The sequence below is a fragment of the Brassica napus genome, chromosome A3 (assembly GCF_020379485.1).
Source record: "Brassica napus cultivar Da-Ae chromosome A3, Da-Ae, whole genome shotgun sequence".
NCBI classification, from domain to species: domain Eukaryota; kingdom Viridiplantae; phylum Streptophyta; class Magnoliopsida; order Brassicales; family Brassicaceae; genus Brassica; species Brassica napus.
In genome coordinates this window covers 27,012,174-27,039,613 of record NC_063436.1, presented here as the reverse complement: position 1 = coordinate 27,039,613, position 27,440 = coordinate 27,012,174, and the positions used below count along the sequence as shown (strand labels likewise).

Here is a 27,440-nt window from a genome sequence, read left to right as displayed (position 1 = left end):
CTATTAAATAATTTGTTAAAATATTTGAGTTACATAATAAGAAAAAAAGAAAAAAACTGGAAAAATTCATAAAATTGTAAAGATGATATATATATATATATATATATTAAATATATATATATATATATCTATATATATATATATATATCTATATATATATAAATTATCTTAATGTTATGTTATTAAGGTTATAGTAAGATAATATTTAAGAGAAATGTATATCTTATTATATAAAGTATATTTTATATAATGATGTGTAAATAAGATATGGGATCAATCTTTTAACTTGATGTCTCCTAAATATTTCTCTATCGGTAGTATACAAAGGTTTTCAATATAAATAGCAGTGCTAGGAGTTTGAAGAAAACACACAAATTGTAACCAAGCAAAAGTCAGCCAAAAAAGACAAAAGAAAAAATGGAGAAGAAAGAGTTATGGATTAACTTGAGAGAAGAAGATTTAACCTCAGAAACAAAGACTCTAATCTCTTCTCTTCCTTCAGATGAACCATACCTCGGTCTAAACCTCTGCAAATACCAAGGTACTTGGTATTACTACAACTTCCTCCAAGGTATCCTCAATGTCCAGAGAGGTCTTCAGCCTCAAGACACTGATATCATCATCGCATCTTTCCCTAAATCCGGTACCTTATGGATCAAGGCACTCACTGTGGCCCTCTTCCAGAGATCGGAGAACCCTTCTTCTGGTGATGATCATCCTCTTTTATCCAACAACCCTCATGACCTCATACCAATTCTTGAGATGCATCTGTATCGCGACACCCACAAACCGGACTTGACCAAGATCTCATCGTCATCTCAAAGGGTGTTCTCTACTCACATGCCGTTCCATACTCTTCAAGAAGCTCTCAAATACTCTCCTTGCAAGGTAGTGTACATTTGCAGGGATGCTAAGGATTGTATGGTGTCACGTTGGCGTTTCATTTGCAGGTGCCTGAACAAAGAAGAGGACAGAAACATTCTCGAGTCTATGTTCGAGTCCTTCTGCAGCGGGGTTGCCTTGTTTGGTCCCTTTTGGGATCATATCCTGAGTTATTGGAAAGCTAGCTTGGAAAACCCTAAGCATGTTCTGTTTATGAAGTACGATGAAGTGAAAACAGATCCTCATAGTCAGCTCAAGAAGCTTGCAGAGTTCTTGGGTTGTCCCTTTTCCGAGGAAGAAGAAAAAAATGGATGTGTGGATGAGATCTTGGAGATGTGCTCTCTGTCTAAGCTGAGAAGTTTGGAGGTTAACATGACCGGAGAATCAGTCGATGGCATTGATCACAAGAACCATTTTCGTAAAGGGATAGTCGGTGACTGGAAGAATTATCTAACTCCAGAAATGGGGAACAAAATGGACATGATCATGGAGGAGAAACTCAAAGATTCGGGTCTCAAGTTCTGAGCTATGTTCTAAAATGCATTGTAATTATAAAGTAGTTTGTTCTTATGTATGCTTCATGCTTTGGAATTCTGAGTTATGTCATGTGTAGTTTGTGTGTGTGTGTTTCTTCCCCTGGGTGTTGTTTGTGTTCTTTAATAAAAAGTACATTTCTATAGTCAAGACTCAAGACTGTCTTGGAAATAACAAATGAAACATTAATCTATACCTTCAAATTTTACAAAAGAATTTACATAAACGTTGGCTCCCAAATCTGTATGAAAAAATATATCAAAACTATTTTTAAATTGTTTAAATAGCCCCCAGCATCTCAACTTGTGTTCCCTAATGCTTCCTTTCATTCATTATGTATGTATTCATACGCCGGTAATGAGAATGCTGCAAAAAAAAGGGTATCAAAAAGAAAATATTCTTTAAATAGTAATCTTAAACATCATGTTTTTTTCTCCTCTTCTACTCAACATCCGTTACAAAAAGAAGGGTATCAAATATTTTCCTCTGTGCATGTAACACATGTTTGCTGCCTTTTTTTTGTAACTGCTGTTGTGTTGACTCAGAAGAGAGAAAGCATGATGTTTCGGATTACTATTAAAATACATGTATTAGTGTTTATTTTGATTTTGAGTGGTCATATATGGCATGTTTATGCATTTCCACTCATAAACTCCAATATTGTTAACATTTAAACAAAACAAAAAACTCCAATATTGTAAACATATGATTTGTCTAATCTTGACTAAAATGAGTTCACCAGTCGTGTATATATATTTACTTTAAAATATAAATAAATTTTATTATTTATCTTATAAATCAATCTCAGATCTTATATATCAACCACAGCGTACATACTCTTACTCGCTATGGATGATTGTGATTACATTTAGAGACGACCTGAAAATAATTAACATAAGATATATATGTAATATATAATACAATTATGCCGTAGATTCACATTAACTCGACAATGTGTTAACATTTGTAAGTGAATCACAGGACTAATTACTTCATAGCCAGCTTTTTTTTTTCATCTCCACATTTTCACCACCTCAAGTTCTCCGGAAAATACTGTAAATTTTCAAAATAAAGTAAAGAATAATAAGTTGAAAACTCAAGAAATATATACATGTGCTTTCAAACAATTCTTCCTGTATAATTACTTTTTTTTTTGTATAACAATATGCAGTATATACTCACTTTTCTTATAAGGGACATGTAGTAAGGCTTGACCTTCTCGACATCAACATGAACTTTGCTCTTGCTGTACAAGTCGTACTTGCTGTATATAATAACAATAATATATAGCAACTTAGAGGTTGTAGTTATGATTACGACTCAGTTAGTTAATTGTGTTTTAGAAATGTAGTTACTTGAAAACGTGTAGCCACTTGAGGTTCTCTTTGTCTTCCTCGTTCATAAGGTGTGTGTATTCTCCAGCCGTGTGCAATGCTGTAGATATATAATTAATTAACTAAACAAGAACTTACTATTCTTAAATATTAATTTATAATGTTATCTAAAATCATTAAGAAGTCGAAATACTTACGGTAAAATGAGTGATATCGAATTATGAACTGTCCGGCTGACGGTAAGGTGCTTCCATTCTCCTTAGCCACCTAGGAATAAAATAGTTAACCATTATTAATACATACTATATTAGTTAATTATTAGTCACTTTATAATTGGGTTCGAACATATAATAGTTAACAAATAAACTATCATTCAAGTTATTGAAAATAAAATCAATTTAATATTTGGAAAATATTTGATATATAAAATATAAATTATATAAATCAAGCAAAAACAATTACCAGATACATGTAGTCGTCATGGCCCCATGACATCATGACGTTGTTTAAGCCACATCCTTCTGTGTAAATACCAGATTTGGTGTTGTAGGCTTGGTTGTGAAAATCAGGATTTTCCGAAAAATACTGGTGTAAAACAAGTAAAATAAAAATGTTTTAGATCAGTTAAATATTATTTAGTCACTATTTTGTGTATATGAATTTGTTTTCACAACTTTATACACTTCTCTATGATAATCTTTTTATAATGAGATTGAATCAACTATTTATTTACCTTGTGATGTACGTTAGATTCATCAAATGCACACCCAACAGGAAATGTGTCACCTGCATGATTTTGTCAAAGCGAGAAAACAATTAGTTTCATTAGATATAATAAAGACAATTTAAACATTAATCACAAATTCTTAAATTACCAACAGTAGCCCATTGAGGGAGTCCTCCGAATTGTGGAAGTGTAATAACCTTCCCAAGATCTGAAAATTCAATACTCATGTGATGAATCATTCTAAACCACAATTAGGTGTATCCAAAATAATTGGATAAAATCAAATAAAGTTAAAACGGAAAAAATAACAAAGGATCAGTTTGATATCAAAATTATCTTTAACTGAAATGTTCCTAACAACTAAAACATCATTTAAAGATCAGAACTGATCTGAAAGACTGAAACCAAATCAAAACCGAAGAAACTTTGAAACTTTCAACATATCATTTTCTAGATTTCCATAATTATAAGCCATATTATATATATATATATATATATATATATATATATATTTATTATTCATAAAAAAAGAGTGTTAACAAATTTACCATGGATAAGAGCGGTTAGATGAAGCCATTCTTCGTTAGGATAATCTTTGCGGATAGCTTCCGCGGATTGAAGCAAATGCTGGATCTGAGGCTCGTCGAGATCTGGATCACTCTCGTCCACCACATCGTTAAGGAGCTCACAACATTCCCAAATGCTCATCACCATTTTATCTAATTTTCCATATTCTGCCCTCATTTTCTTCACCTACAAATACATTAAATTTGAATATAAGTTACATAGCTTTAATAAGATGTCCATGATTGGTTTTAGACGCGGATGAAACATTCGGCTTGGCCATCCAAATTTTTAAAAGCTAATATACATAGTGTGCATGACCTCTAAATTGTTGAAACAAATTGTCTATGACCTCTAAATTGTTGAAACAAATATTAAAATTGATCTAAAATGTTTATAACGCCATTAATTAGGGCGGGCATTGTAGATGTCTCATAAACCCTAATTAGTTTGGAGACTCTTACAAAATCGACGGTCTGGTTAATGTGTTGTAATCTGTAAAACTCTTCGACGCTCTTCTGCCTCTCATTCTCAGCATCGTAGTTCCTGCGACCGCAAAACCAATGCATGCATATCGATCAGGTCAACGTATATAGAGAGTACCACTCTATATAGATGGGTGAAGAAAAGAAAAAAAGAAACCTGAATTGACGGCCGAATGCATTCATCTCAGGCGCCAAGAACGCTTCATCGTGTTCGCTGGCCATTGTTAAGTCTCGGGTATTGTTCTCGCTCTTCTTCTGGAATGCAGAAACTTCCTCTACTTGGAACAAAGGTAAATATATACATTATAATTTCTTGAGGATTTAGAAAAAAAAGAGACGAAGATACATTGTTCTTCCCAAAAAGCCGAAATAATATTGTTGTTATTAGCTGAAATTTCTATGAAAAAGACTCCTATAAAATCGTTGTTTTACTCAGGAAAAACTATTTGGTTTTGACATAAGCTCTCATTGATATTTGAAGGAAACATAAGCTATCATTGTATTGCTAGGGAATCTGGAAAATTTAAGAACCTAGGGGAATAGTTCCTTACCAAACATCGGCTTATCAATAGAGATTGTCATCTTCCAAGAACGGTGAGAAATAATGCAGAGAAAAAAAAGCTGGTTTTGCTTTGATCTTAATCTTTTGCGATGAAAACTTTACGAGGTTAATGTATGTTATTTATAGTGGTAGATTGAATCAGGAGACAATTGCTCTCCTTGATATTAGGAGGAAATCTAAGTCCTCGTTAACAAATTATGTATTTCTTGAAACAAATCTTTTTTTATATTTGTCCAATTTAGAAACGGCTTTTTATATATATATATTTCTTGTACTGTTTGTTTTATCTGAGGTTTACGACAAAAAAACAATCTAGGATAATAAAAAAAATCCGGGATAAGATTTTCTGATGCAATTTTTGGAAGTTTTGACTGGTTTGTAATTACTATTTTCAGTGTGTTTTTAGTTATTTTAGATAACTTTCTATAGTTTCCGATATTTTTGCTAGATTGATTGAATTTCCGATAACAAAGAGGTGTCCTTAACCTGAAAATATGAATGAGTTTTGTCCTCAAAAGTATGAAAGCTTGATTTGTAGCCTTGTACAAGTCAATGCACCGTTAATACAAAGCTGGGATTGACTCAGCATTACGTGGCCTATATTAATATGTTATCTCAATTCTATAGATGTGCTTTTCCACACATGCATGACGAAATATCTACTCATCACCTACCTTCAACATGTAATTCAAATATATTTGTGTTAACTTTACGTCAACATAAAAATATCTCATCTGTTTATTTAGCCTTTAGGGGTCTCGTCTCTCAACCCGTTTGTCTATACGAAAATATGATGGTTTACAAAAATAAAATAAAAATTGAGAAGTGAATCGGTTGATTTCGGTGTAAAAGATATATATTGGTTTAGTGGTTAGGGTATGGGTATTGCATTTTCTCTGTTTTGGCATTTAATTTGCGGCCTTAGATGCAGCCAAAATTTAGTCTAGAGATATATATACGAGGATGATTGGATAGAGCTGTGGATGATGTGCACAACTTCATTTTTTTCCACAACACCAAAACTAAAGCAAGCAAGCTGTTATTTATTTTTTGAAACCTACAGCCATAATGAACTCACTCTACAATATACGACTTTGCACAGCCATTTTCCTAGAGCACTAGTTTAAGTGCTTTGAGAATTTTTTTTCTTTCTTTTGACAAATTATATAATGGTATATTTACAATATAGGCATATAAACTACTAGAATATTATAATTATTATGTAAAGATTATGTTTAACATATAAATATAAATTTTACATTTAGTGATTAAATATAATATATGGAATATATTTTTACACAATAACCTTTTATAGTTATACAATAATAATTTATATCAACTTTATCAATTTAGTTTAAATTTTGAATCACAACTTAATATTTAGCCAGCTGCATATAACTGTTTAAAAAAAATCATAATCGAATTTTGATAATTATATTAAAAAATCTATAATTTAAATTATATATTAAAAAATCTTAATCTACAATTCAAAACCTACGGCTTAGATTCTACAACAAAAAAATCTAAAGCTACAGCACAAAAAACTACAACTTACATTCTAAGCAAAATATCTAAAGCTACATGAGTAACCAATCAGACCCTATGAAGATAATTGGAGAGAGCTGTGGATAATGTGCACAACCTCATTTCTTTCCACAACACCAAAACTAAAGCAAGCAAGTTGTTATTTATTTTTTAAAACCTACAGCCATAATGAACTCACTCTACAATATACCACTTTGCACATCCATTTTCCTAGAGCACTAGTTTAAGTGCTTTGAAATTTTTTTCTCTTTCTTTCACTCTACTAATTATATAATGGTATATTTACAATATAGGCATATAAACTACTAGAATATTATAATTCTTATGTAAAGATTATGTATAACATATAAATATAAATATAAATTTTACATTTAGTGATTAAATATCATATATAGAATATATATTTACACAATAACCTTTTATAGTTATACAATAATAATTTATATTAATTTTATCAATTTAGTTTAAATTTTGAATCACAACTTAATATTTAGCCAGCTGCATATAACAACTGTTTAAAAAAAAATCATAATCGAATTTTGATAATTATATTAAAAAAAATCAATAATTTAAATTATATATTAAAAAATCTTAGGGCTTTTTGCAGAATTGACCTACAACTTAAAGTCAAACACAAAACTAACCTCCCTTTTTTTGAAAATTGGTTTTGCCCTATTCACCCTACAAGTTCATATAATTCACGAAAATAACATCAAATTTTTTTTTTTTCGAAAATGATAGTTTTACTCTCTCACCATCATCATCTTCAAGTAATTACATGATTGTCATTGTCATCAATACCCTAACCACCATGAACAACCAATTTAAAGCTCTTAATGCTCCCAAAATCGAGTTACCCTTCTTCTTTTTCCATTCTTATGAACTAAACACAACATATATCTCACTTTCTCTCCACATTGAGCTAAAAAAACCGAAGATTTTGATTTTACATTTTTTATGGTTCATAAAGTCATAGAAGCTAACGATTATGGGTGGATCACTTTCGTTTGAGATTTTGTGTGCTTGGAGAAGCCTTATGTGTGCTAAGTAAGTTAACTCACCAATTAAAGGTATGATTGGTGAGTTAATTGCAAAACTAACCTATGACGACTTAATTGTAAGTCGTCTAATTTAAAAAAAAATATTGATATTTTAATTTTCACACTACAAGAAAACAGCGGTATTCTGACGGACGTTCCGACGGAAAATGAATTCCTCGGAATATACCGAGGAATTTCCGAGGCCATTCCGAGGAAACACAAAATTTGGCTTTCTCGGAATTTCCTCGGAATATACCGACGGAATTCCGAGGAAAATTCAGTTCGTCGGAATATTCCGACGGAATACCGAGGAAAATTCAGTTCGTCGGAATATTCCGACGGAATACCGAGGAAAATAGTATTCCTAGGAAAAAACCGATGAATTCCGAGGAAATATTATAGACGTTAGAGAGCCGTTGGGGGGATTTTAAAAATTCCGAGGAAATTCCGAGGGCAGAAAGGTTTTCCTCGGAATTTCCTCGGAATAGATCTTGTCGATTTAGAGATTTGATTATACATTCCTTTTCCTCGGAATTTTCCGAGGAAATTCCGACGACGATAGAGTTTTCCTCGGAATTCCCTCGGAAAATTCCGAGGAAATTCCGAGGAACTTGGGGTTTTAAACCGAAAACAACGTTTTACGGATTGAATAACACGTATATAACCTTCATTAAGTGTCTTAACCAGATTATGAAGTCAAACTTTGGTGTTTTACCCAATAACAAACACTTTTACGATTGCATGAACGAAAACCATACAACATAAGAGAAACACTTATACACTTTAACAAACGGTAAAGAGAATACTTACAATTATTTTTGAAATTTTGTTATTTCATGGTTTATGATCATCTATACAAAGAATCCTCAATGGTATGCATTATAATTGTATAAGAAATGAAATACGGCGAAAATAATCGATGTTTTGAAACCCCAAACCCTGGTTCCTCGGAATTTCCTCGGTAAATTCCGAGGAAATTCCGAGGAAACCTGGTTCCTCGGAATTTCCTCGGACTTTTCCGAGGAAATTCCGACGACGATAGAGTTTTCCTCGGAATTCCCTCGGAAAATTCCGAGGAAATTCCGAGGAACTTGGGGTTTTAAACCGAAAACAACGTTTTACGGATTGAATAACACGTAGATAACCTTCATTAAGTGTCTTAACCAGATTATGAAGTCAAACTTTGGTGTTTTACCCAATAACAAACACTTTTACGATTGCATAAACGAAAACCATACAACATAAGAGAAACACTTATACACTTTAACAAACGGTAAAGAGAATACTTACAATTATTTTTGAAATTTTGTTATTTCATGGTTTATGATCATCTATACAAAGAATCCTCAATGGTATGCATTATAATTGTATAAGAAATGAAATACGGCGAAAATAATCGATGTTTTGAAACCCCAAACCCTGGTTCCTCGGAATTTCCTCGGTAAATTTCGAGGAAATTCCGAGGAAACCTGGTTCCTCGGAATATTTTCATTTAACCGGGTAAACCAAGCCGCCAAATATTTCGCGAAAATTGAATTAATGATTTCCGAGGAAATTCCGACGGATATAGTAAATATTTCCGAGGAAATTCCGACGGATAATTTCCGTCGGACCCCTCATTTTATTAGGTCGAGCCCGACCTTCTTCCCCATTTCTCTCCGCCGCAATCTCTCTTTCTCCTGCGATTTCGTCGACTCCTCTCTTCTCCCTTGCGATTTGCGGCGCTTTCTCTCTTCTCCCTCGCGATTTCCACCCTAATCCTCATGTATGAACCCTATCCCACTCTTTTAGGTTAGATTTGTATGGTTTTTAAGTAGATTTGATGATTTTGGAATGAGATTTATAGATTTTGTTAGGGTGAATGGTAGATTTATAGATTTTGTTAGGGTGAATGGTAGATTTGATTTGTATCACTTGATTTGAATTTTTTTTTTTAGTTTTTATTAATTTTGTGGTTATAAAAATCGAATTTGTAATTATATATATATATTGAAAACGTTTTTTGTATATAAAATCTATTTTTTGCATTTTAAATTCATTTATATATTTATTAAACATTTTTAAAATCTATAAAACTTTTTTTAAGATTAAAAATCATATATATAATATTTAAAATCATTTTTTTGTGGTTATAAAACGTTTTATGTATTTTATATATAAAATATAAATTTCTATATTTATTAAACATTTTTAATATTATGAAAACTATTTTTTTGTAATTATTTAACATTTTAAATATTTTTAAAACTATTTTTTGTAATTATTAACTGTTTTTGTGATTTATTTAAACTATTTTTTAATTTTTATACTATTTTATATTTATTAAAACTAATTTTGTATTTATAAAACATTTTTTTTATTATAAACACTATTTTATTATTTTTTGTATTTATAAAAACTATTTTGTATGTATAAAAAGATGATTTCATATTTATAAAAATATTTATATTTATTAAAACTAATTTTGTATTTATAAAACATTTTTTTGATTTATAAACACTATTTTATTATTTTTTGTATTTATAAAAACTATTTTGTATTTATAAAAAGATGATTTCATATTTATAAAAATATTTATATTTATTATAACTAATTTTGTATTTATAAAACATTTTTTTATTTATAAAAACTATTTTAGTTTTTTTTGTATTTATAAAAACTATTTTGTATTTATAAAAAGATGATTTCATATTTATAAAAATATTTATATTTATTATAACTAATTTTGTATTTATAAAACATTTTTTTTATTTATAAAACTATTTTATTTTTTTGTATTTTAAATATATTTTCTATTTCAATTTTAGTTTTATATTTTCGAATTTCAATTTAAAAAAATAAATTTATATTTTTTTTTAATTTTGGAAATATTCCGAGGAAGTGTATCCCTCGGGATATTCCGACAACATCTTCCTCGGAATATTCCGAGGAAATTCCGACGAACTTGTGGTCCTCGGAATTTCCTCGGAAATTCGTTTCCTCGGAATTCCGTCGGAAATTTCCGAGGAATTTCCGAGGAAAAATGAAATTCCGAGGAGTTATTTCCGAGGACTTTTTTCGTCGGTATGTCGTCGGAATAGCGTTATTCCGACGACATACCGACGATATTTTCCCTCAGTATGTCGCTGTTTTCTTGTAGTGTCACGAGACGACTGAAATGTAAGTCGTCCAGGAAAGTCAAACTTCTGAAATAATCCAGTCAAATACAAAACTAACCTATGACGACTGAAATGTAAGTCGTCTAGCTTTTTTGGAGTTTTTTTTTTAACCAAACAAAAGTAGACGACTTATTTTTCAGTCGTCTCAAATAACAGATTTCAAAGTTAATTGCAAAAATAACCTCTACGTTGACCAGACGACTTATATTTTAGTCATCTGGAATACTTAGATTGAAGTCGTCTGCGTCAATATTTAATAAACTTGCATTTTCTCTAAAACTATAAAGACTTTTTAACATTTTCTTGTTAATTCATGTTTATTAATGAATATTTGGACTACTGAATGAAATTTATAACTTAATTGGTGATATTTATGAGGTTACCATCATTCACATTAATTAAAGTTTCTAACTGATCCGAGAAGACTTCAGTAGAAGTCTTCTCCGCTAGTTTTTAAGTCTTCTGCGTTAGTTTTTGAATAACTTGTATTTTTAAGAATGATAAGTAACTTCAAGATATGTAAAACTCATATTTACAAAATATGTTCTCTCCCATAGTTTTACTAAATTTGACTAAGTAAAAAATATGATATGCAAACTTATAAAAAATATGATATGCTTTGACTAGTTACTATTATTTGTTTCCATCTCTTAAGTATTATTGTTATAGACAATAATGATGATTATTGTTATGAGTTGGAAGAAGGGTTAAAATGCTTCTTAAAATGTTGTATCAATATAAAGCTACCAACATTCTTGTTTATTAAGATGAGAAAAAAGCCATTGGAGTTTATTATTGCATATGAGAGATCCAAAGATAAGAAAAAGGCTACTGGAGTCTATTATTTCATTGATTTGTAAATGTGTAAACACATTGTTAGCACATGTATTACATCTTGGAAAACATTATTACTGATTTTACAAAAAATTCACAACTAAAAGAGTAGACATGTAATTCACAAAACAGACCACAAACAAAACTATTATAGATCATTCCTCTACAAAGACAAGATTGTACTCCACTTGATATGGAAGAAGACTTTGTCAGAAGACTTTCAGGAAGTCCAGACGACTTTTAGGAGGTCCAGACGACTTCCAGGTAGTCCATACGACTGAAGTGGAAGTAGTCTGGAAGACTTCCTGGAAGTCGTCTAGTGCATTATATTTTAGAAGACTAACAGGTAAGTCGTCCCAGAAGTCTTCCAAATCTGAAAAACTTGCATATCAAATCCAGATCTGAAAAACCTGCATATCCAAAAACGTTCAAATGGCTTAAAAACAGAAAAAATGAGTGGAAGATTAGATAAATCTACTTTTATAGAACACACAAAAATACATATCTAAAATTAATAAATCTACCTTTAAATGAGTGGAAGATGAGTACCATCTGATTAAAAACCTGCAAAAAAGATAGATTAGTAAGAAAGACATGAGACAAAACTGAAAAATTCATATAAAGTTTGATATTTTCGAGTCAAAGAGATTAGAGTGGGTTTGGAGAGTATTCGTTTGGGAAAAAAGTAAGAACTTTATACAACAAGAAGTTACCAAATGAAGAAAAATCAAACATAAAAACTTACCAAAACGCTCAGATCTATTATAAAAGGGAGACTTCGTCAGAAGACTTCCATGAAGTCCAGATGACTTCCAGGAAGTCCAGACGACTTCCTGGAAGTCGTCTGGAAGACTTCCTCGAAGTCGTCTGGACTTCATGGAAGTCATCTGGACTTCATGGAAGTCATCTGGACTTCAAATCCAGATCTGAAAAACCTGCATATCCAAAAACGTTGAAATGACTTAAAAATAGAGAAAATGAGTGGAAGATTAGATAAATCTACCTTTATAGAATACACAAAAATACATATCTAAAATTAATAGATATACCTTTAAATTAGTGGAAGATGAGTACCATCTGATTAAAAACCTGCAAAAGAGATAGATTACTAAGAAATATATGAGACAAAACTGAAAAATTTCATATAAAATTTGGTGTTTTCAAGTCAAAGAGATTAGAGAGAGGTTGAAGAGTTTTAGAGAGATGAACATTACATTTTTGTTGTAGCCATTTGAGAGGAGGAGAGAGAATGTGTAAATTTTTTTTATATAGGGAGACAAAAAAATCCAATTAGGTTAAATATTTTTGATTCAGACGACTTCCTAGACGACTTACTTGTAAGTCGTCCAGAAGAGTTTAATATTTTTAGCGGGAAATTAAAATATTTTTAGCGGAAAACTTAAATAGAAGACTATCCAGACGACTTACAAGTAAGTCGTCTGGTTTAAATTATTTAAGCGGGAAAATAATTTTTTTAAAAATTTTAGGCGGGAATATTTGGACGACTTACATGTAGGTCGTCTGTTTTAATTTTTTCACCAGACGACTGAAATGTAAGTCGTCTAGACCCTAAACATAACTCCTAAACTTAATTAACTAACTAAACACTTCATAAAATCAAATTAAACTTCAAAAGTATTTACTATACACAAAAATAAACACGTATAGGTAAAAAATTAATTTTTTAAAAAAACATTCAAGCTTTCCAAAATCTAACCCTAAGAATACATACAATACTACAACATATGTTGTCAAACCCTAGACCAAAGAATACCATGATTCACTACCTACACTCATCTATGTTGAAAACAATTCAGTTTTGTTATATTTTAATTTATATCACTTAAAACTGTTTATAATTTCATTGATTTTAATTTTTCGCTTATCAAAATATTTTTTTTAAAAATTTATAAATTATTTTTAAGATCAGCTACACCAGAAGACTTACTTTGAAGTTTTCCAGACGACTTCCAACATCTCAGACGACTCAGGCGACTTACTAGGGCTATATTCGTAAAAATAACTTCTGTATTTTTGTTTGATCACAAGGGACTGGGATGTAATTTCACAAGGATTTTAGGTTAGTTTTGCATTTGATTCAAGTTTGGGTATAAGTTTGGGGTTAAAGTCAAGTTGTGGGTTAGTTTTGGCAAATTCTCCAAAATCTTAATCTACAATTCAAAACCTAGAGCTTAGATTCTACAAAAAAAAACTAAAACTACAGCACAAAACCTACAAATTACATTCTACAGTAAAATATCTAAAGCTACATCAGTAACCAATTAGACCTTATGTTAACCAATTGTTTTTTTTTCCTTAAACATTTCACAGCAAAAAAAATCACTGCAAAATTAAAATATGGTTGTAGATGGCTTTATTTCCAGAGCAAAAAAATAGTATTTTACAAAGTTACAACAAAATAATCTACATCAAATAAACCTATAGCTTAAATTCTACAGCAAAAAAACATAAAGCTACAACTCATTCTAATACCCTCCTAATTGGTTCTCTGTAGACTAATATATGCCATTGAAGTTTTTTGTTTGAACGGATAAGATATCTTCTTTAATTTGTAAAATAAGAATCTTTAATTTAGGAATATATTCGTAAATGTGTAAATAGATTTACTGAATGTATTTTATATGGATATTTCGGAATTATGTCATCTTTTTGAATATGATTTAAATGTATATTTACGAAAAAACATTTTTTGAAAATTTACAAAGATGCTTTTAAATATGTATAATATCATTACAAAATTTAGATATCAAATTCAGAAATGTCTTCCAAAAATTTAGGAAGATATCATACATATTTTAGAATATTTTATTAATATACACATAATTCAAATTCAGTAAGATATGATTTAAGAAATTATTTTTGAATACACATTTATAAAAGTTTTTCTAAATTTTATGAAGATATTATACATATTTATTAATATTAGGAAGATATTATACATTTATACTTATTCAGTTAACTCAAATTCAGAAATATATCATACATATTAAGGAATTATTTTCTAAAATTTCTGAAGAAAAATCTTTCCAAAAAGAAACATTTTCTTTAAAAAAATTTGAAACGGATAATTTCAATTTTTTAAAAATAAATGTCAAAATAATTATTCAAATATTTATTTATGTTTATGTATCTGTAAAATATGGTTATAATTGTAGTTTAACCTTTTTAATGAAATCTATTTGATCATTGTTTTTGTGATAAATTAGGGTATTTGTCAAAGTTGTTTCCTAAAATTACTACTAATTAATAAACCATCGGGCCTGAAGGCCCACATAAGGCTGATAATATTTGCTTTTCTTTCTGCAGCGATCCTTTTAAAACCTCAAACAAAGTCTAGACTCTAGAGATTCCGTTGATCCCCCCCCCCCCCCCCCCCCCCCCCCCAGCTTCTCTTTATCAGCCAACGGTAACACCAACACCAACACTAGAACATCCGTCGCCGGCATCATCAGTAATCTTTGAGACTGTCAATAATTTTGTCCTTTCTCTTCTCCTTCACGTTTTCCCTTTTGGGAATTAACTAATAGATCACATCACGCTTTCGGCTCGCTATTTGGATCGAGCTGAATGATCTTAACTTTCGAATGACTAGTGTTTGTTTTTTTCGACATTGATATCAGATCGAGCTGTTTGATCTTTCTGAATCGGTCACCTACAAAAATTGCTTTTGGTTTCAGATTGGCAAATTGGACCTAAACGAAACGATTTTTCTAAATTAATCTTATGTAACGGGCTAGCTATTTTTTTTGAACATTGGTTACAACTCTAAAAGCTTATGTTGGGGTCAAAAACGGTCACGACGGAATTACCACCCGAAAATCCTCGGAAATTGTATTTCCGAAAGAGATAGTAAAAAGAAAGATATAGCTTTCGTAAAAAATAACCAATACGAAATTTTTACGAAGAAGTATCCTTGAAGATTCGAAGCAAATAAACCAAGCTCGGTCATTGCGTAACTACCGCACATACACGCTGTCCGGTCGCTACGTAGCAACCAAGACCGAACCGACCTCAGTCGCTACGTAGCGACCGAGCATCCAACCCGTTCGGTCGCTACGTAGCAGACGAGCCTGAGCCAAAGCTCGGTCGCTACGTAGCGACCGAGCTCGGCAAAGCTCGACCGAGCTCGAGCTCGGTCGCTACGTAGCGACCAAGCGGGACGAGCGCTCGGTCGCTACGTAGCGACCGGGCTCAAGCCGAAGTTCGGTTGCTGTGTAGTGATCGAACTCCTCCGAACATCGATACAACACCAATCCATGCATTCTCGTCAAACCTTCAAATGCTATTTCTCGAAGACCGTAGCAAGCTCAGTCCATGTTTTCTGCTATTCTAACTCAACGATTTTTAATGTCAAGTTTCAGCGGATAAATACGGAAGTTTTGAAAATAATTGTGAAGATCGGAAAAAATGGAATATCTCCATTTTTATGCTATGACGGCTTAAGGGCAGAAGAGTAAAAACGTAAACCGACTTTGGAGCTAGTATATAAGAAGTCCTAGGCGATGAGCATGGAAGAGAACTTTTTCAGAGCAAACTTAGCACTTAGAGCAATTTAGGCATTTTTCCGTTTTTGTTATTTCGAGCTGCGACTCAATTAGGTTTAGCCGTCTTAGGGTTGCTAGAACTAGGAATCTCGCCGACAGCTCTTGAGCGCAGGCTTATACCTTGTTGTAAACACTCATACACAAATTTGGAATAAGATCTTCTTTGCTCTCTTTTTCGATTTCTTATACTTTATCGTTGTTATTCTCGTGTTCTGATTGTTTGACGTGTGGTAATTAGCAGATATCCGGGTCCTCTGGAAAATTAGAATTTTCCTAGTTTTCTTATTTAAACGGAAATCGACAGTCGGTTCCCACAGCTTAATTCTTTTGATTGCATTTGATTATGGAATTGTTACCCGGCCCTTTATATAGATGTCAGTTGGTGGCTGCTAAATCCAAATTTGTTTTATTGCATAGGGAAGAGTTTTACTGAAAGATGGCGTCTAAATTGCTACAGCTGAAATCAAAGGCATGTGAAAGCATCCAAGTTTGTGTCAAAGCACGGCACAACTTACTACAAACAGTTGCTCGAGGATAACACGCAGTATATCCAGGAGCCAGCCACTGTAGAGAAATCCATTGAGCTGTCTAGGCAGCTTCTCTACACTCGTCTCGCTAGGTAGACGTTGTTGTAATACTGTGCCTAATCACTCCTGTTTAATAGAGGTCTTGGTGTAGATAATAGATACCGAATACTATAGCTGACGTGGCTGATGGTTACTGTGTTGGCAAGTTAGTGAAGTTGCTGATTGAGTCAGAGGCTTTGCTGTTACTGAAACTGGGGAGTATAAATAAAGATCCATGAGTGTTGTTGTTGAGGGGGGAATGATAGAGAGTTGTTAGGCAAATCAGAAGAGTGTCTCTGGATTTGAAGGACATTGGCGTTAGGGTTCATAGCCTTCTCGTCTTGGTATTGTTACGGTTCGTACGATAAGCAATAAGATCGTCTTTTACATCTTAGAGTCTTATCAATTGGTGCGGTGAGCGACTCGATCATCGCGACGGTGAGCGGTTCGAGCTTTTGGTGACGACAATGGCGTATCAGAATTTCGCGACGACGGCGACGAGATCCGAAGCTGGCGAACAACAAATCCAATCGTTCTATCAATCATTTGATGCAAAGATCGATGCGAAGTTCAATAGGATCGAAGCAATGCTTCAATCATGCATTGCGACGCTAGAACAACGATCACCTCAGGCGGATTCGATTGGAATCTTTCCGAATCCTAATCAGCTGAAATCTTCTACTCAGGTATCTGTTTCTTCATCGGAATAGTACGGGAACAATCAGTTAGGTTATCGGCAAGTAGTTGAGAATTTTGATAATCACGAAGAGGAAAGATTCATAGAGATTCCTGTGTTTACATGTGTTGATTTGAGACCATGGATTGAGTGGATGGAGAATCGGTTTGCGTCTGAAGAGTTCACGGAGCTACAAAAGCTTGCATTGGCTCGCGGTTTCATCGATGGAGAAGCGGAAGCATATGTTCACCGCATGAATTCGTTCGTCCCTTTCCAAAGCTGGAAGGATTTGAGAGAATCATTGTTGTGGAAGTATGGTGAACGAAACAAGGCAGAACAAGGTAGACACTTACAGATGTCTACAACAAGATTGATTCCGTCTATCAACTCGACTAATCAAGTCCAAGAGGTCGAAGCATTAGCAACAGTCACGATACAAGCGGAAGAACCTAAAATGGATGAGAATTTGATTCAAGACAGAGAGTTAGATCCTGTGACAGAATCGAGTCAGGACAACAATGATGATCATGAATCAATCGTTACTGCCTTGAATCCACATCTGCATTCAGAGACGTCTGCTTCACTCGTGATTGGTGTACCAAGATTACTGATCATGAGAAGGCCAATGGTACATCACAGGAAGAAGATGTGTTTGGCTCCTAAGTCTTGGAGGTTTAAATACAAAGGACATCTAGTGAAGAAACGAAGATTGGACGTTGTACAGACAATTTTAGAGTTTCAGTGGAGGGAATTGTCGAGCTCTGAATCTAAACTCAGTGGAGAGTTGGGGAGAATGTTGTCTGGAACTAGCGGTGAAGATCTTGGTACAGTTCCAAGTGTTGATTTAATGAGAGAAAGAGCGGGTACCAAGGAACAGTCACTCAAGCTTAAGTCTGGATACCAAAAAGATTTTCCGTTCGCCACTCATGCAGCTACTGAGTCTGGGATACAAGTGGTGTTTGAGACAGTTCTACAAGATATTCAGGAACCTGCACCTTGTTTGCCGAAGAAGGCTGAGTTAGACGCAACTTTGCAGACCAGCCTTACGTTGACAATGAATCAAGCTAAGCCGACGAGAAAGTTTAATAGCGTTTCAAGCCGTTTGCGGTTTGTTCTGGTGAGTCTTCAGTCACATAAAGAGTATGGGTTGTCAGAAGTTGATGAGGCTGTAGATTCATGGACACGAAAATGGTGCAAAGACTGGTGGTTTAATTTCAAACAGAGTGCAACGGTTAGAGAAGCTTTTCGATTACAATATTACAGGGAAACATGTTACAGCGAGCAGTTTCTGATGAAGCAAAAGAGTTTGAGCAACGTGGTACAGACTTGGAGCAAACAAAAGCTTATGATAAAAAACATTGATGTTCATATTACATGTACTGCAGATCAAGAGTATGATGTTATTCTTCATAGTGGCAACCTTGTGCTGAATCACTACCTTCCATGTATGCAAATTGTGAACTTTCGGTGGACGCTACTAGTGGAGAAGCTGAACAATGACGTGATGATAAGAAGCAACGTAGCTGAGTGGCGTACAAATTTGGGATCAGGCCACTACGTCCTAGTCTTTTTTCTTGTGCTGGTGAGGCTCATATATACCGGCAGGCACAAGGGACACTGTATGAAGCTTGCACAAGCATATAATGATTGGAGTGATGGTCGTCACATTCCGCAACTGACTCTGGCTGAATCAAACCTTGAAATGGTTAACCTATTCTGCTTGTTTTGCATGTTGCACTGGCTACCAGAGACTGATGCAGAACTTGCACGACTAGCTGTGTTTGAGTCAGTTCTACAAAGGCCTAATGTCTATGAAGCGTTATCAAAGATGTGTGGGACTCTGAATTGGCAAACAAGGAAGCATATAGATATTGATGCAACTGCCGCTAGCTCACCGGAGAACGTTGAGTCTGACATAATTATGCAGGACAGTGTTGCGGTAATAAGAAAACACAACCTTGACGATGAGAAGTTTCAAGTCAAGCACAGATGGAGAATCAGAAGATGCGTTTCCAGACTAACCAGAGACAGTATCGTGTTGCAGCAGCTCTATTCACAGCTTGGGGTGAAGCTAGCACTTGCAGTGCTTTAGGTGAAGCCAGGATTTGCAGAGCTTGAGGACAAGCTCTATTTGAAGCGGGGGGTAATGATAGATACCGAATACTATAGCTGACGTGGCTGATGGTTACTGTGTTGGCAAGTTAGTGAAGTTGCTGATTGAGTCAGAGGCTTTGCTGTTACTGAAACTGGGGAGTATAAATAAAGATCCATGAGTGTTGTTGTTGAGGGGGGAATGATAGAGAGTTGTTAGGCAAATCAGAGGAGTGTCTCTGGATTTGAAGGACCTTGGCGTTAGGGTTCATAGCCTTCTCGTCTTGGTATTGTTACGGTTCGTACGATAAGCAATAAGATCGTCTTTTACATCTTAGAGTCTTATCAGTAGATTTCTTAATGGTCTCTTTGTTGCTGTGACTGACTTGATTACAGCATTCGTGGACGTACTGAGTCGTTCTGGAAGGAAGTTGATCACGTGAAAGGCTTGTGGAAGAATCGTGCGGATTTGAAGGTGGAAGAGGCTGGTATTGCAGTACTTTTTGGTCTGGATTGCTTTGTATGGTTCTGTGCAGGTGAGATCGTCGGAAGAGGCTTCACTTTCACCGGCTACTACCCTCTACTTACCCTTGAAGAAACAGAGCAACCCCATTAACAGATGCTTCCATTGATCGCTGAAAAAGATTTTAAAATCATTAACTAGCGGTTTAGAATCGATCTCATTGCTGACATTAGAAGCAAAAGTTAATTTTTTTCCTGTCTATGGATAATCAGATACACCCAAAATTTGAAGCTGAGGCATCGTCACTCATGCTCGCTCTTAAATAATATTAGTCGAGCACTTGTTTGCAAGTTTTTTTGTTGTTATTGAGTTTCATTACAGTGAAGAAAACCATGTTTCTTACTCACAACAGAGATAACAGAAACAAAGTTTGGTACTTTTGAAGACTTTGATGGTTTATCATCATCGCTATTTCATAGTGGTTTTGAACCGTTTGGTAAGATGTCTTACTCTCGTACCACTAGGCCAACTAAACGCTCTCTTTGAACAATTCTCAGAGTGGTTAGTTTAAACGCAGGTAACAGGTGCGGAAGTTTGTAAATATGGTTTTGGAACCCGACTACCAATGATTATAGACAGATCGCTAAAAACTTATAAGAGAGATTATAGACAAATCTCTCGTGATTGACATGGAATCTATAGTTTTGCGTCAATAATGAGAGATTATTCAGAATCATTCTGTTTTTAGTCAAAACTTGCACTGTTGCCATCACAGAGTTACTCTCAAGTGTATTGGAATGACTTTTATCTCTACCTTGCTTTGTATGCATACATATAGTTCCTTAGTTTTTTCACTTCTTCAGATGATTCCTCCAGTAGATGATCCACGTATAGACAAATTCCAGCTCCGCTTCAAAATTCAAAGTAGAGTAAGTTGATACAAAACATTAGTGCCATACACACATGATCTATATTAGACATCAGGTTATATATACGGGATAGATGCACCAACCAAAGGGGACCAAATAGAAGCCATATAGCATCCCACCGGAACTTCGGAAGCCTAGACCACGAGGGAGAATAGATTTTAGCACAACTCTAATAAAACGAATTGCCAAAATGTAGCTCTTGTTGATCCAGCCTAATGGTACTAAAAGTAGCATATCTATGAACCAGCATCTCTAGAGCAAATTGAGATCAAAAGCACTTAAGTTTCTCTTATGAATGTCTATCAATTGTAAGATAAGATGTCATCTGAAATGATGAAAGGTATACTATATCTAGTGTACCTCAGTAAGTAGTAAATCCAAAAGATGGCCAATGCAGATCCGGGAACACAAGAGTACCAAAACCACCTCCTATGATCATTCTTCTTATCTAGTAGCCCCACAATTGAGAGGCAGCAAGCCATGATAGCAATCCACTCTGATCCATAAAAATCCGGCAATAAAACTGTTATTGTTGCAAAACTCAAATAACATGCAAAGTAACTGAAGACCAAGTAGCAAAGTCTTGTGATGGCAGTAAGGTTTCACTAAATAGGTTCTAATAACTATACTAGCAGAGAAGCTACAAAGATCAATCCAATAGTTTTCATTCTCAACTATTCCATCAAGAGACATGTGAAAAGTGATGCCCAGGAACTACAGCCAAAGAATGACCAAGTGAAAGTGTGCATTAAATTAATATGCAATAAACCATGGATGGATTCAAAGTAAGAACACAGAGATGAAAGACAAACCAGCTGAAATGACCATCCACGACTTAAGATCTTCCATGAAGTAGGCATGATACCGCTGCTCAGAATAAAAAAAAAAAAAAATACAGAATCTATAAGTAAAACAAGAATCATAAACTGAGTTTTAAATTGTAATTCAACTTAAAAGGAGAACACCGTACCAGCTCCCACGGTGACATGAACTGCTGAAAACTGGAGTAGAAGAGGAAAGCTCCGTAGCAAACCAGAAGAACGGCGAACACGCTCTACACACAATGAAGAATCGAAACATTTTTCAAAATCCACAACTCTCAAGTTTGTATTAGATGATCATACCTTCCATTGACGACTTTGCTGAGCGTGAGCTTCTTCGAGCGACCTGACGTACTCTTCTTGCTCTGTATAACGAACAAAGTGTTTACGAATCTGCTTGAGTAATTTGAATAATAAGAAGAAGAACCTTGCGTATCGATAGGCCGAGAATCGATGTCGTCAAAAGTAGGAAGGGCGAGCTTATCATCATCATCTTCGTCGTCGCCGCGAGTTCTCCGCCATCTTCTCGCTAACTTCTTCATAGATTTTTTCTTCAGAGGATTTAGATCGAATTAGGAAATGTTCAACGTCAGTCATAGACATGAGAGTCATTTCGAGTCCTCTTCTCTAGTTACGGCCCATTTATAAGCCCATATATGAAAGCCCAGTTCTAGAGCCCACAAAGAGCGATATTTCCATCTCCTAATAAAACCAGGTGGACATTAATACAAATTACTAGGCCTTGCTCGTATTATTCCAAGGTTCTAAAAATCGGTATAGACGGCGTCTAGGCCCCCGCCTAGGCGGTAAATCGATCATATCCGAAACGATTTTTTTTAAAATCTGATTTATAACGATTTATATGATTCAAATTGGTTTAAACAGTTCCAAATCAGTTAAAATTGGTTAAAATCGATCTAAAATTGTTTATATATATATTAAATTAAGCAATAATATTATTACAAATCTACAAATTTGTCTACTTTCTTCTGTTTTGTATATTTAACTTTGATAAATGTATAAAATATATAAAATAAATTGTCTATATATGTTAAATGTATAAAATATATAAAATAAATCAATAATTTGCTAACGCCTAAATCTCGTTTAGGCCCTAAATAATTCGTCTAGTCGCTAGTCCTCTATAAAGCGTCTAGCTACCGTCTAGCGATTTTTAGAACATTATCTTTTTGGTTACATTAAGAAAAAAGAATGGAACAGAGAGATTTGTGGTGATGTAGATAGAACTTCCAACTCGAATTTGGTAACTAAAACTGATACACACACTTTTTACCTAACCACGTTTGTGTAATGGGTACGCGTGTAATTATTTGTAGGTTTCGGGTTGTTGTACTTGCAACGTGTAGAGATAAGTCCATGGATATAACTGCGGAGCAGTTCATAAGAACGACACGAAGATGAGACCTACGTAGTTAATGATGAGACCAGCCTGTAAGCATGTTCCGCGTGTGAGGTGAGGACTGATCTGACGGCTAAGATTCTCCCAGTTGTTACGATTGACCTTTGACTCCCACAAAAAGTAGCACCAAGTTGGAAAATGCTAAGGATTCCGATCGGACGTGTGTGTATGCGAGTTTTGTTTCTTCACATTTTAATTTAGAATAGTAAGATATTTTAAAGTGATAATGTCATAATACATAAGGGTAGAACAAACTTTTTGGTTTTATAGTAAAGACTTTAGACTTGAGAGTCCCTGAGAAAAGGGGACCAAACGAGAAATGATCACTTAAGTCTCAAAATAGGTCCGGACTTATACTTTCTTTTATTCTGGTCATCGTCAAGGGTTGGATTTGTTCAGCATTAGTCATGGACAATAAGATTTCGATATTGTACTCTACAAATTTTCATTGTCTGAAAATACAAATGATCTCACAAATATATTTTTAATACGGAAGTTTGGAAAGTCTACCCTTGCACTTGTCACAAAACTACAAATACAAATTTTAAATAGTTTGACTATATATACGAGGAACAAAATATCATAAATGTGACCATTATAAAATACACATGAACTTAAAGTCAACATCATTTTACGTACAAAGACTTTCCAAGCGTGTTGTATATAAGAGGCGCCCAAAAATTCTACGCGTTAGTTAATCTATTCGGAGACGCATATATAGCACGTAGCCGATACCTAAAAAGTATGGTTTATGCTATGCGTCCCGTCGATTACTTAATTGGTATATAATATATAAACCGGAAAACGAAAGATTAATGAGATTAATGATCAGTTGACATTGCATACACATGATCAAAGTATAAAACGAATGTAATAGGAAATTATATTAGACAGGGAGATAGAGACATGCGCATGTATAATGTCAAAAGTATAAAAGTAGAAAGACTTCAAGCATGTAGATAGAATAGACTAAGTGTCGAATCGGTGATTATTTTAAAAATAATTATGCATGCAAAGTCCACTAATCACAATTTAGTAATACTTCTTTGACGCTTTTAAACTCCATTTTAATAAACTTAACTAATGAGATTTCTGTTTTGACGTAGTAGTCAAATCAAATAATTATCTTATATAGCTGTATAAGTAGAAGCATTATTTACATATATAGTATAATATATAGTTTTGTTCCAAAAAAAAGTATAATATATATAGTTATACCAGTCAAAGTATAAACTCAAAGAAACAATTGTGCTTTGTTACAAGTGAATGGCATAACAAAAGTTACATATCGATATAGGTATAATCAACGAAAATATAAACGTATAAAAATGGACGAATTGATTCAGTTGACAAACATCTGAAACTGTAACTATATATTAACAAGTTCTCAACTTCGACTAATGTACTTATGCATATTGAATTTTTCAGTCCTTGTTTTCGATTTTGTGATCATCTAAAACAAGTGTATATAAAAAACTTATATCAATATGTTTAAGCTAGCTCTATTTGTTTTGCTTTACGATGTACATGTATACTTTAATTAGTTTGCCCTTAGTTTATTGTTTTATAGGTGCATCATGTAAGAAATGCCTATATTTCCGTTGCATGCAACCTCTGAACTATATACCTACCATTCCGTGTTTTTAAATGTATAGAATATAGACGATCTTGTTCACAACATAATATAATAATACTTATAACGGCAAGTTGCATTATTTATATTTATTTTAATAGAGACCATTGTCTTTGCAATATTTATTTTAATATTTATTCATCAAGTGGTATACGACCTCGGCTTTGGCCAAGAGAACGAAATAACTTGAAGACTACTCTAGCTAGAAATGAACTAATCAATTAATACAATTATACTATGAAAATAATTAACTAGTTGATATAACTACAAAAATATTAATTCGATCTCACCGATACCGTGTTTTCGGATAAATTAAAGTAAGAGAAAAAGGGAACACCTTACTTGTTAGAGTTGTAGAGTGACCAAGTCAAAAAGACCCGACCACATAACAACACTAACCTCTTTGGAAATTACATCAACACTGACATAATCTCATTGTTCAATTTAGACCCACTTGCTGTATACAGCAACAGATATCATCTTCAAATAAAAAAAGGTACAACAAATATTATGTGTATATATATCAATGGCCTTCAAGAACAATATGAAAATGTTTAGAGATATTTGTAATGTTCAACATGATAAACAAAAGGAATTATTCTTTTTTTTAACAGCAAATATTACAATCAAAAGGAATATATCAAAAGGAATTATTCAATTTTCGTATATAACAGCAAATATTACAATCAACCTTTAATAAACATGAAATTAACTTGCTTCTTCCAAAGCAAGAAAACAAACAATAGTATCTAGAAAAGAGAAACAAATCAAAACCCACTTTACATAAATGGATTTCAACTAACTGTCCTCTCTTTCCAAGAAAAAAAAACTAATTTCCCCTTACCCTCCATGTATTAGCCATATAAAAATTAAATCGGTTTTGAACTTTTAATTTACTTCTTGTGTTTTAACAATTCAAAACCTTCCTTCGTCGGTCCATGAACTCATGTATTCTCTTCAACGCAATCTTCAAAGTCTTCTCACTCATATTAGCAAAACAAACCCTAAACCATCCAAACTCCGAGCAATGGCACGACGATCCCGGCGATATATTCAGCTTCAGTTCCTTCAAGATCACATCCCAAAGCTCGAGCTCACCTTCTTTCGTATTCGTGTTGAGCAAGAAACCCAAATTCATCCAACAGAACAACCCTGCGTTGCCCTTCAAACACTCGATCCCTTCCTTCTTAAGCCCTTCCACAATTGTCTCGTACCGTCTCCTAAGCCTTTCTCGGTTTATCCTTATGTACTTCTCCGTAAACTCCTCATCCGACAACATGGAAGCCAACATGTGTTGTGTCTGGGACGAGACAAGCGTAAAACTCGACATCCTTCTCGCTGTCCGCACAACATTATCGTTGTACGAGTAAATGGTCCCAACTCGGAAACCGGGAAGGCCAAGATCTTTGGAGAGGCTGTAAACGATGTGGACACGTTCCTTGACTGACACATCATCGATGTTCTCTACGATCTCGGCTACGCTGGTGAATTCTGACGCGTGGAAAACCGAGCCGGAGTAGATCTCGTCGGAGACCAAGTGAATGTTCTTGCGTACGCAGAAGTCAAGGAGATCTTCCAGAGCCTTCTTTTGGACCGTCGCGCCTAATGGGTTTGATGGGTTGGTTATGAGCACTCCTCGGACTCTAATGTTCGCGTCACGTGCTGTTTCGTAAGCTGTCTCGAGCGCCTCAGGGGTTATCTGAAAATGGTTCGAGCTGTCGCAATGAATCGGTACAATTCTCACTCCGGTTCTCCATCTCAAATCTCTATCGAATCTGTAATTTAAAAAAAAAACATTTCGGTAAATACAAATATCCTTTTAAGTAGTATGTGTTAGTTGCAGCTATTTTTTTTTGTTTAATGTAATCAAACCATGTATTTAAATTTAAATATAGAAAGTGTCACGTACGTACCCTGGATAATACGGCGTGGGGACGAGAAGTGCGTCGTTGGGATTGGCGAGGATGAAAGTTAAGAGTTCATTAGCAGCGGTGGCTCCGGCGGTGAGGACGATCCGATCAGGATCGAATCTAGCTTTACCTCCACGGATCTTTTCCATGAAGCTAGCCATGGCTTGTCTGAAAGTTTTGAGACCGTGGTAGTCTTGGAACAGTGCGTTTTCTCTGAACCCACATGATCCTTTTGATTCCCACAACGAGCCTTCTGGGTTCTTCTTCTCTAAGTAACTTTCAAGAAGATCGAACGAGACCTGAAGAAAAGATGATCGACAGTGAGAGACGATTAATATACATTAATTATCCCAGTATATATATAATAATTATTTTTAACAAAAGTTGATAATGGTTAATAATATAACTACCTGATTCTCGGCGAGACCCATTTGAATGACACCGGAAGGGTTATGTGATTCATCGTAAGGATTTTCGTCATAAGCTTTCCAGCCGGCAAAGTAAGGTGAATCTTCACCATGTGTGTCGGAAACTGCCACTCGAGAAAGCTCGACCTTGTTGTTGTTGTTGTCGTCGTTGTTTATCATTAGAGGAAGACCCATTTTTTCTTTGAGCTTCGAACCTGACACGTGACAGCTCTGAAACACAATCTGAGAGAGAGAGAAGGGCTAGAGAGAGAAGTGTGTTGGAGTTATACATTT

The 27,440-nt window shown here is 34.2% G+C and overlaps 4 protein-coding genes and 1 pseudogene across 4 annotated transcripts; 2 read left to right on the top strand and 3 right to left on the bottom strand.

Annotated features, from left to right (window-relative positions):
* Positions 1–269: 269 nt before the first annotated feature.
* On the top strand, positions 270–1,566 carry LOC106444638 (cytosolic sulfotransferase 3-like). Its single transcript, XM_013886089.3, has one exon. The coding sequence runs from the start codon at positions 418–420 to the stop codon at positions 1,405–1,407; it is 990 nt and encodes a 329-aa protein (XP_013741543.2). The 5' UTR covers positions 270–417; the 3' UTR covers positions 1,408–1,566.
* A 605-nt stretch (positions 1,567–2,171) lies between these two features.
* LOC106440879 (inositol oxygenase 4-like) lies at positions 2,172–5,234 on the bottom strand. Its single transcript, XM_048763758.1, has 11 exons — positions 5,078–5,234; positions 4,684–4,801; positions 4,506–4,587; positions 4,026–4,230; positions 3,626–3,685; positions 3,484–3,536; positions 3,213–3,335; positions 2,948–3,017; positions 2,772–2,850; positions 2,599–2,680; positions 2,172–2,469 (listed from the first exon to the last, which is right to left on the bottom strand). The coding sequence occupies exons 1-11, from the start codon at positions 5,106–5,108 to the stop codon at positions 2,443–2,445; spliced, it is 930 nt and encodes a 309-aa protein (XP_048619715.1). The 5' UTR covers positions 5,109–5,234; the 3' UTR covers positions 2,172–2,442.
* An 11,238-nt stretch (positions 5,235–16,472) lies between these two features.
* LOC106440878 lies at positions 16,473–20,380 on the top strand (annotated as a pseudogene).
* Positions 20,381–20,670: 290 nt separating this feature from the next.
* LOC106440877 lies at positions 20,671–22,386 on the bottom strand. The gene is made up of 7 exons (XM_013882642.3): positions 22,204–22,386; positions 22,080–22,141; positions 21,926–22,009; positions 21,768–21,822; positions 21,316–21,451; positions 21,039–21,089; positions 20,671–20,936 (listed from the first exon to the last, which is right to left on the bottom strand). The coding sequence occupies exons 1-7, from the start codon at positions 22,316–22,318 to the stop codon at positions 20,837–20,839; spliced, it is 603 nt and encodes a 200-aa protein (XP_013738096.1). The 5' UTR covers positions 22,319–22,386; the 3' UTR covers positions 20,671–20,836.
* A 2,486-nt stretch (positions 22,387–24,872) lies between these two features.
* On the bottom strand, positions 24,873–27,440 carry LOC106442757 (1-aminocyclopropane-1-carboxylate synthase 7). The gene is made up of 3 exons (XM_048763745.1): positions 27,150–27,440; positions 26,743–27,038; positions 24,873–26,604 (listed from the first exon to the last, which is right to left on the bottom strand). The coding sequence occupies exons 1-3, from the start codon at positions 27,339–27,341 to the stop codon at positions 25,737–25,739; spliced, it is 1,356 nt and encodes a 451-aa protein (XP_048619702.1). The 5' UTR covers positions 27,342–27,440; the 3' UTR covers positions 24,873–25,736.

Excerpts from the sequence above, each read along its gene's own strand:
- LOC106444638 (XM_013886089.3), top strand. The coding sequence starts at position 418 with ATGGAGAAGAAAGAGTTATGGATTAACTTGAGAGAAGAAGATTTAACC.
- LOC106440879 (XM_048763758.1), bottom strand. The coding sequence starts at position 5,108 with ATGACAATCTCTATTGATAAGCCGATGTTTG. Across the intron at positions 3,018-3,212 it reads ATGACGACTACATGTATCTG|GTGGCTAAGGAGAATGGAAG; the intron begins GTAATTGTTTTT and ends TTTTATTCCTAG. Across the intron at positions 2,681-2,771 it reads AAGTGGCTACACGTTTTCAA|CAAGTACGACTTGTACAGCA; the intron begins GTAACTACATTT and ends TATTATATACAG.
- LOC106440877 (XM_013882642.3), bottom strand. The coding sequence starts at position 22,318 with ATGAAGAAGTTAGCGAGAAGATGGCGGAGAACTCGCGGCGACGACGAA. Across the intron at positions 22,142-22,203 it reads TCGGCCTATCGATACGCAAG|AGCAAGAAGAGTACGTCAGG; the intron begins GTTCTTCTTCTT and ends TTCGTTATACAG. Across the intron at positions 22,010-22,079 it reads AGCAAAGTCGTCAATGGAAG|AGCGTGTTCGCCGTTCTTCT; the intron begins GTATGATCATCT and ends CATTGTGTGTAG.
- LOC106442757 (XM_048763745.1), bottom strand. The coding sequence starts at position 27,341 with ATGGGTCTTCCTCTAATGATAAACAACGACGACAACAACAACAACAAG. Across the intron at positions 27,039-27,149 it reads TGGGTCTCGCCGAGAATCAG|GTCTCGTTCGATCTTCTTGA; the intron begins GTAGTTATATTA and ends TCTTTTCTTCAG. Across the intron at positions 26,605-26,742 it reads CCCACGCCGTATTATCCAGG|ATTCGATAGAGATTTGAGAT; the intron begins GTACGTACGTGA and ends TTTAAATTACAG.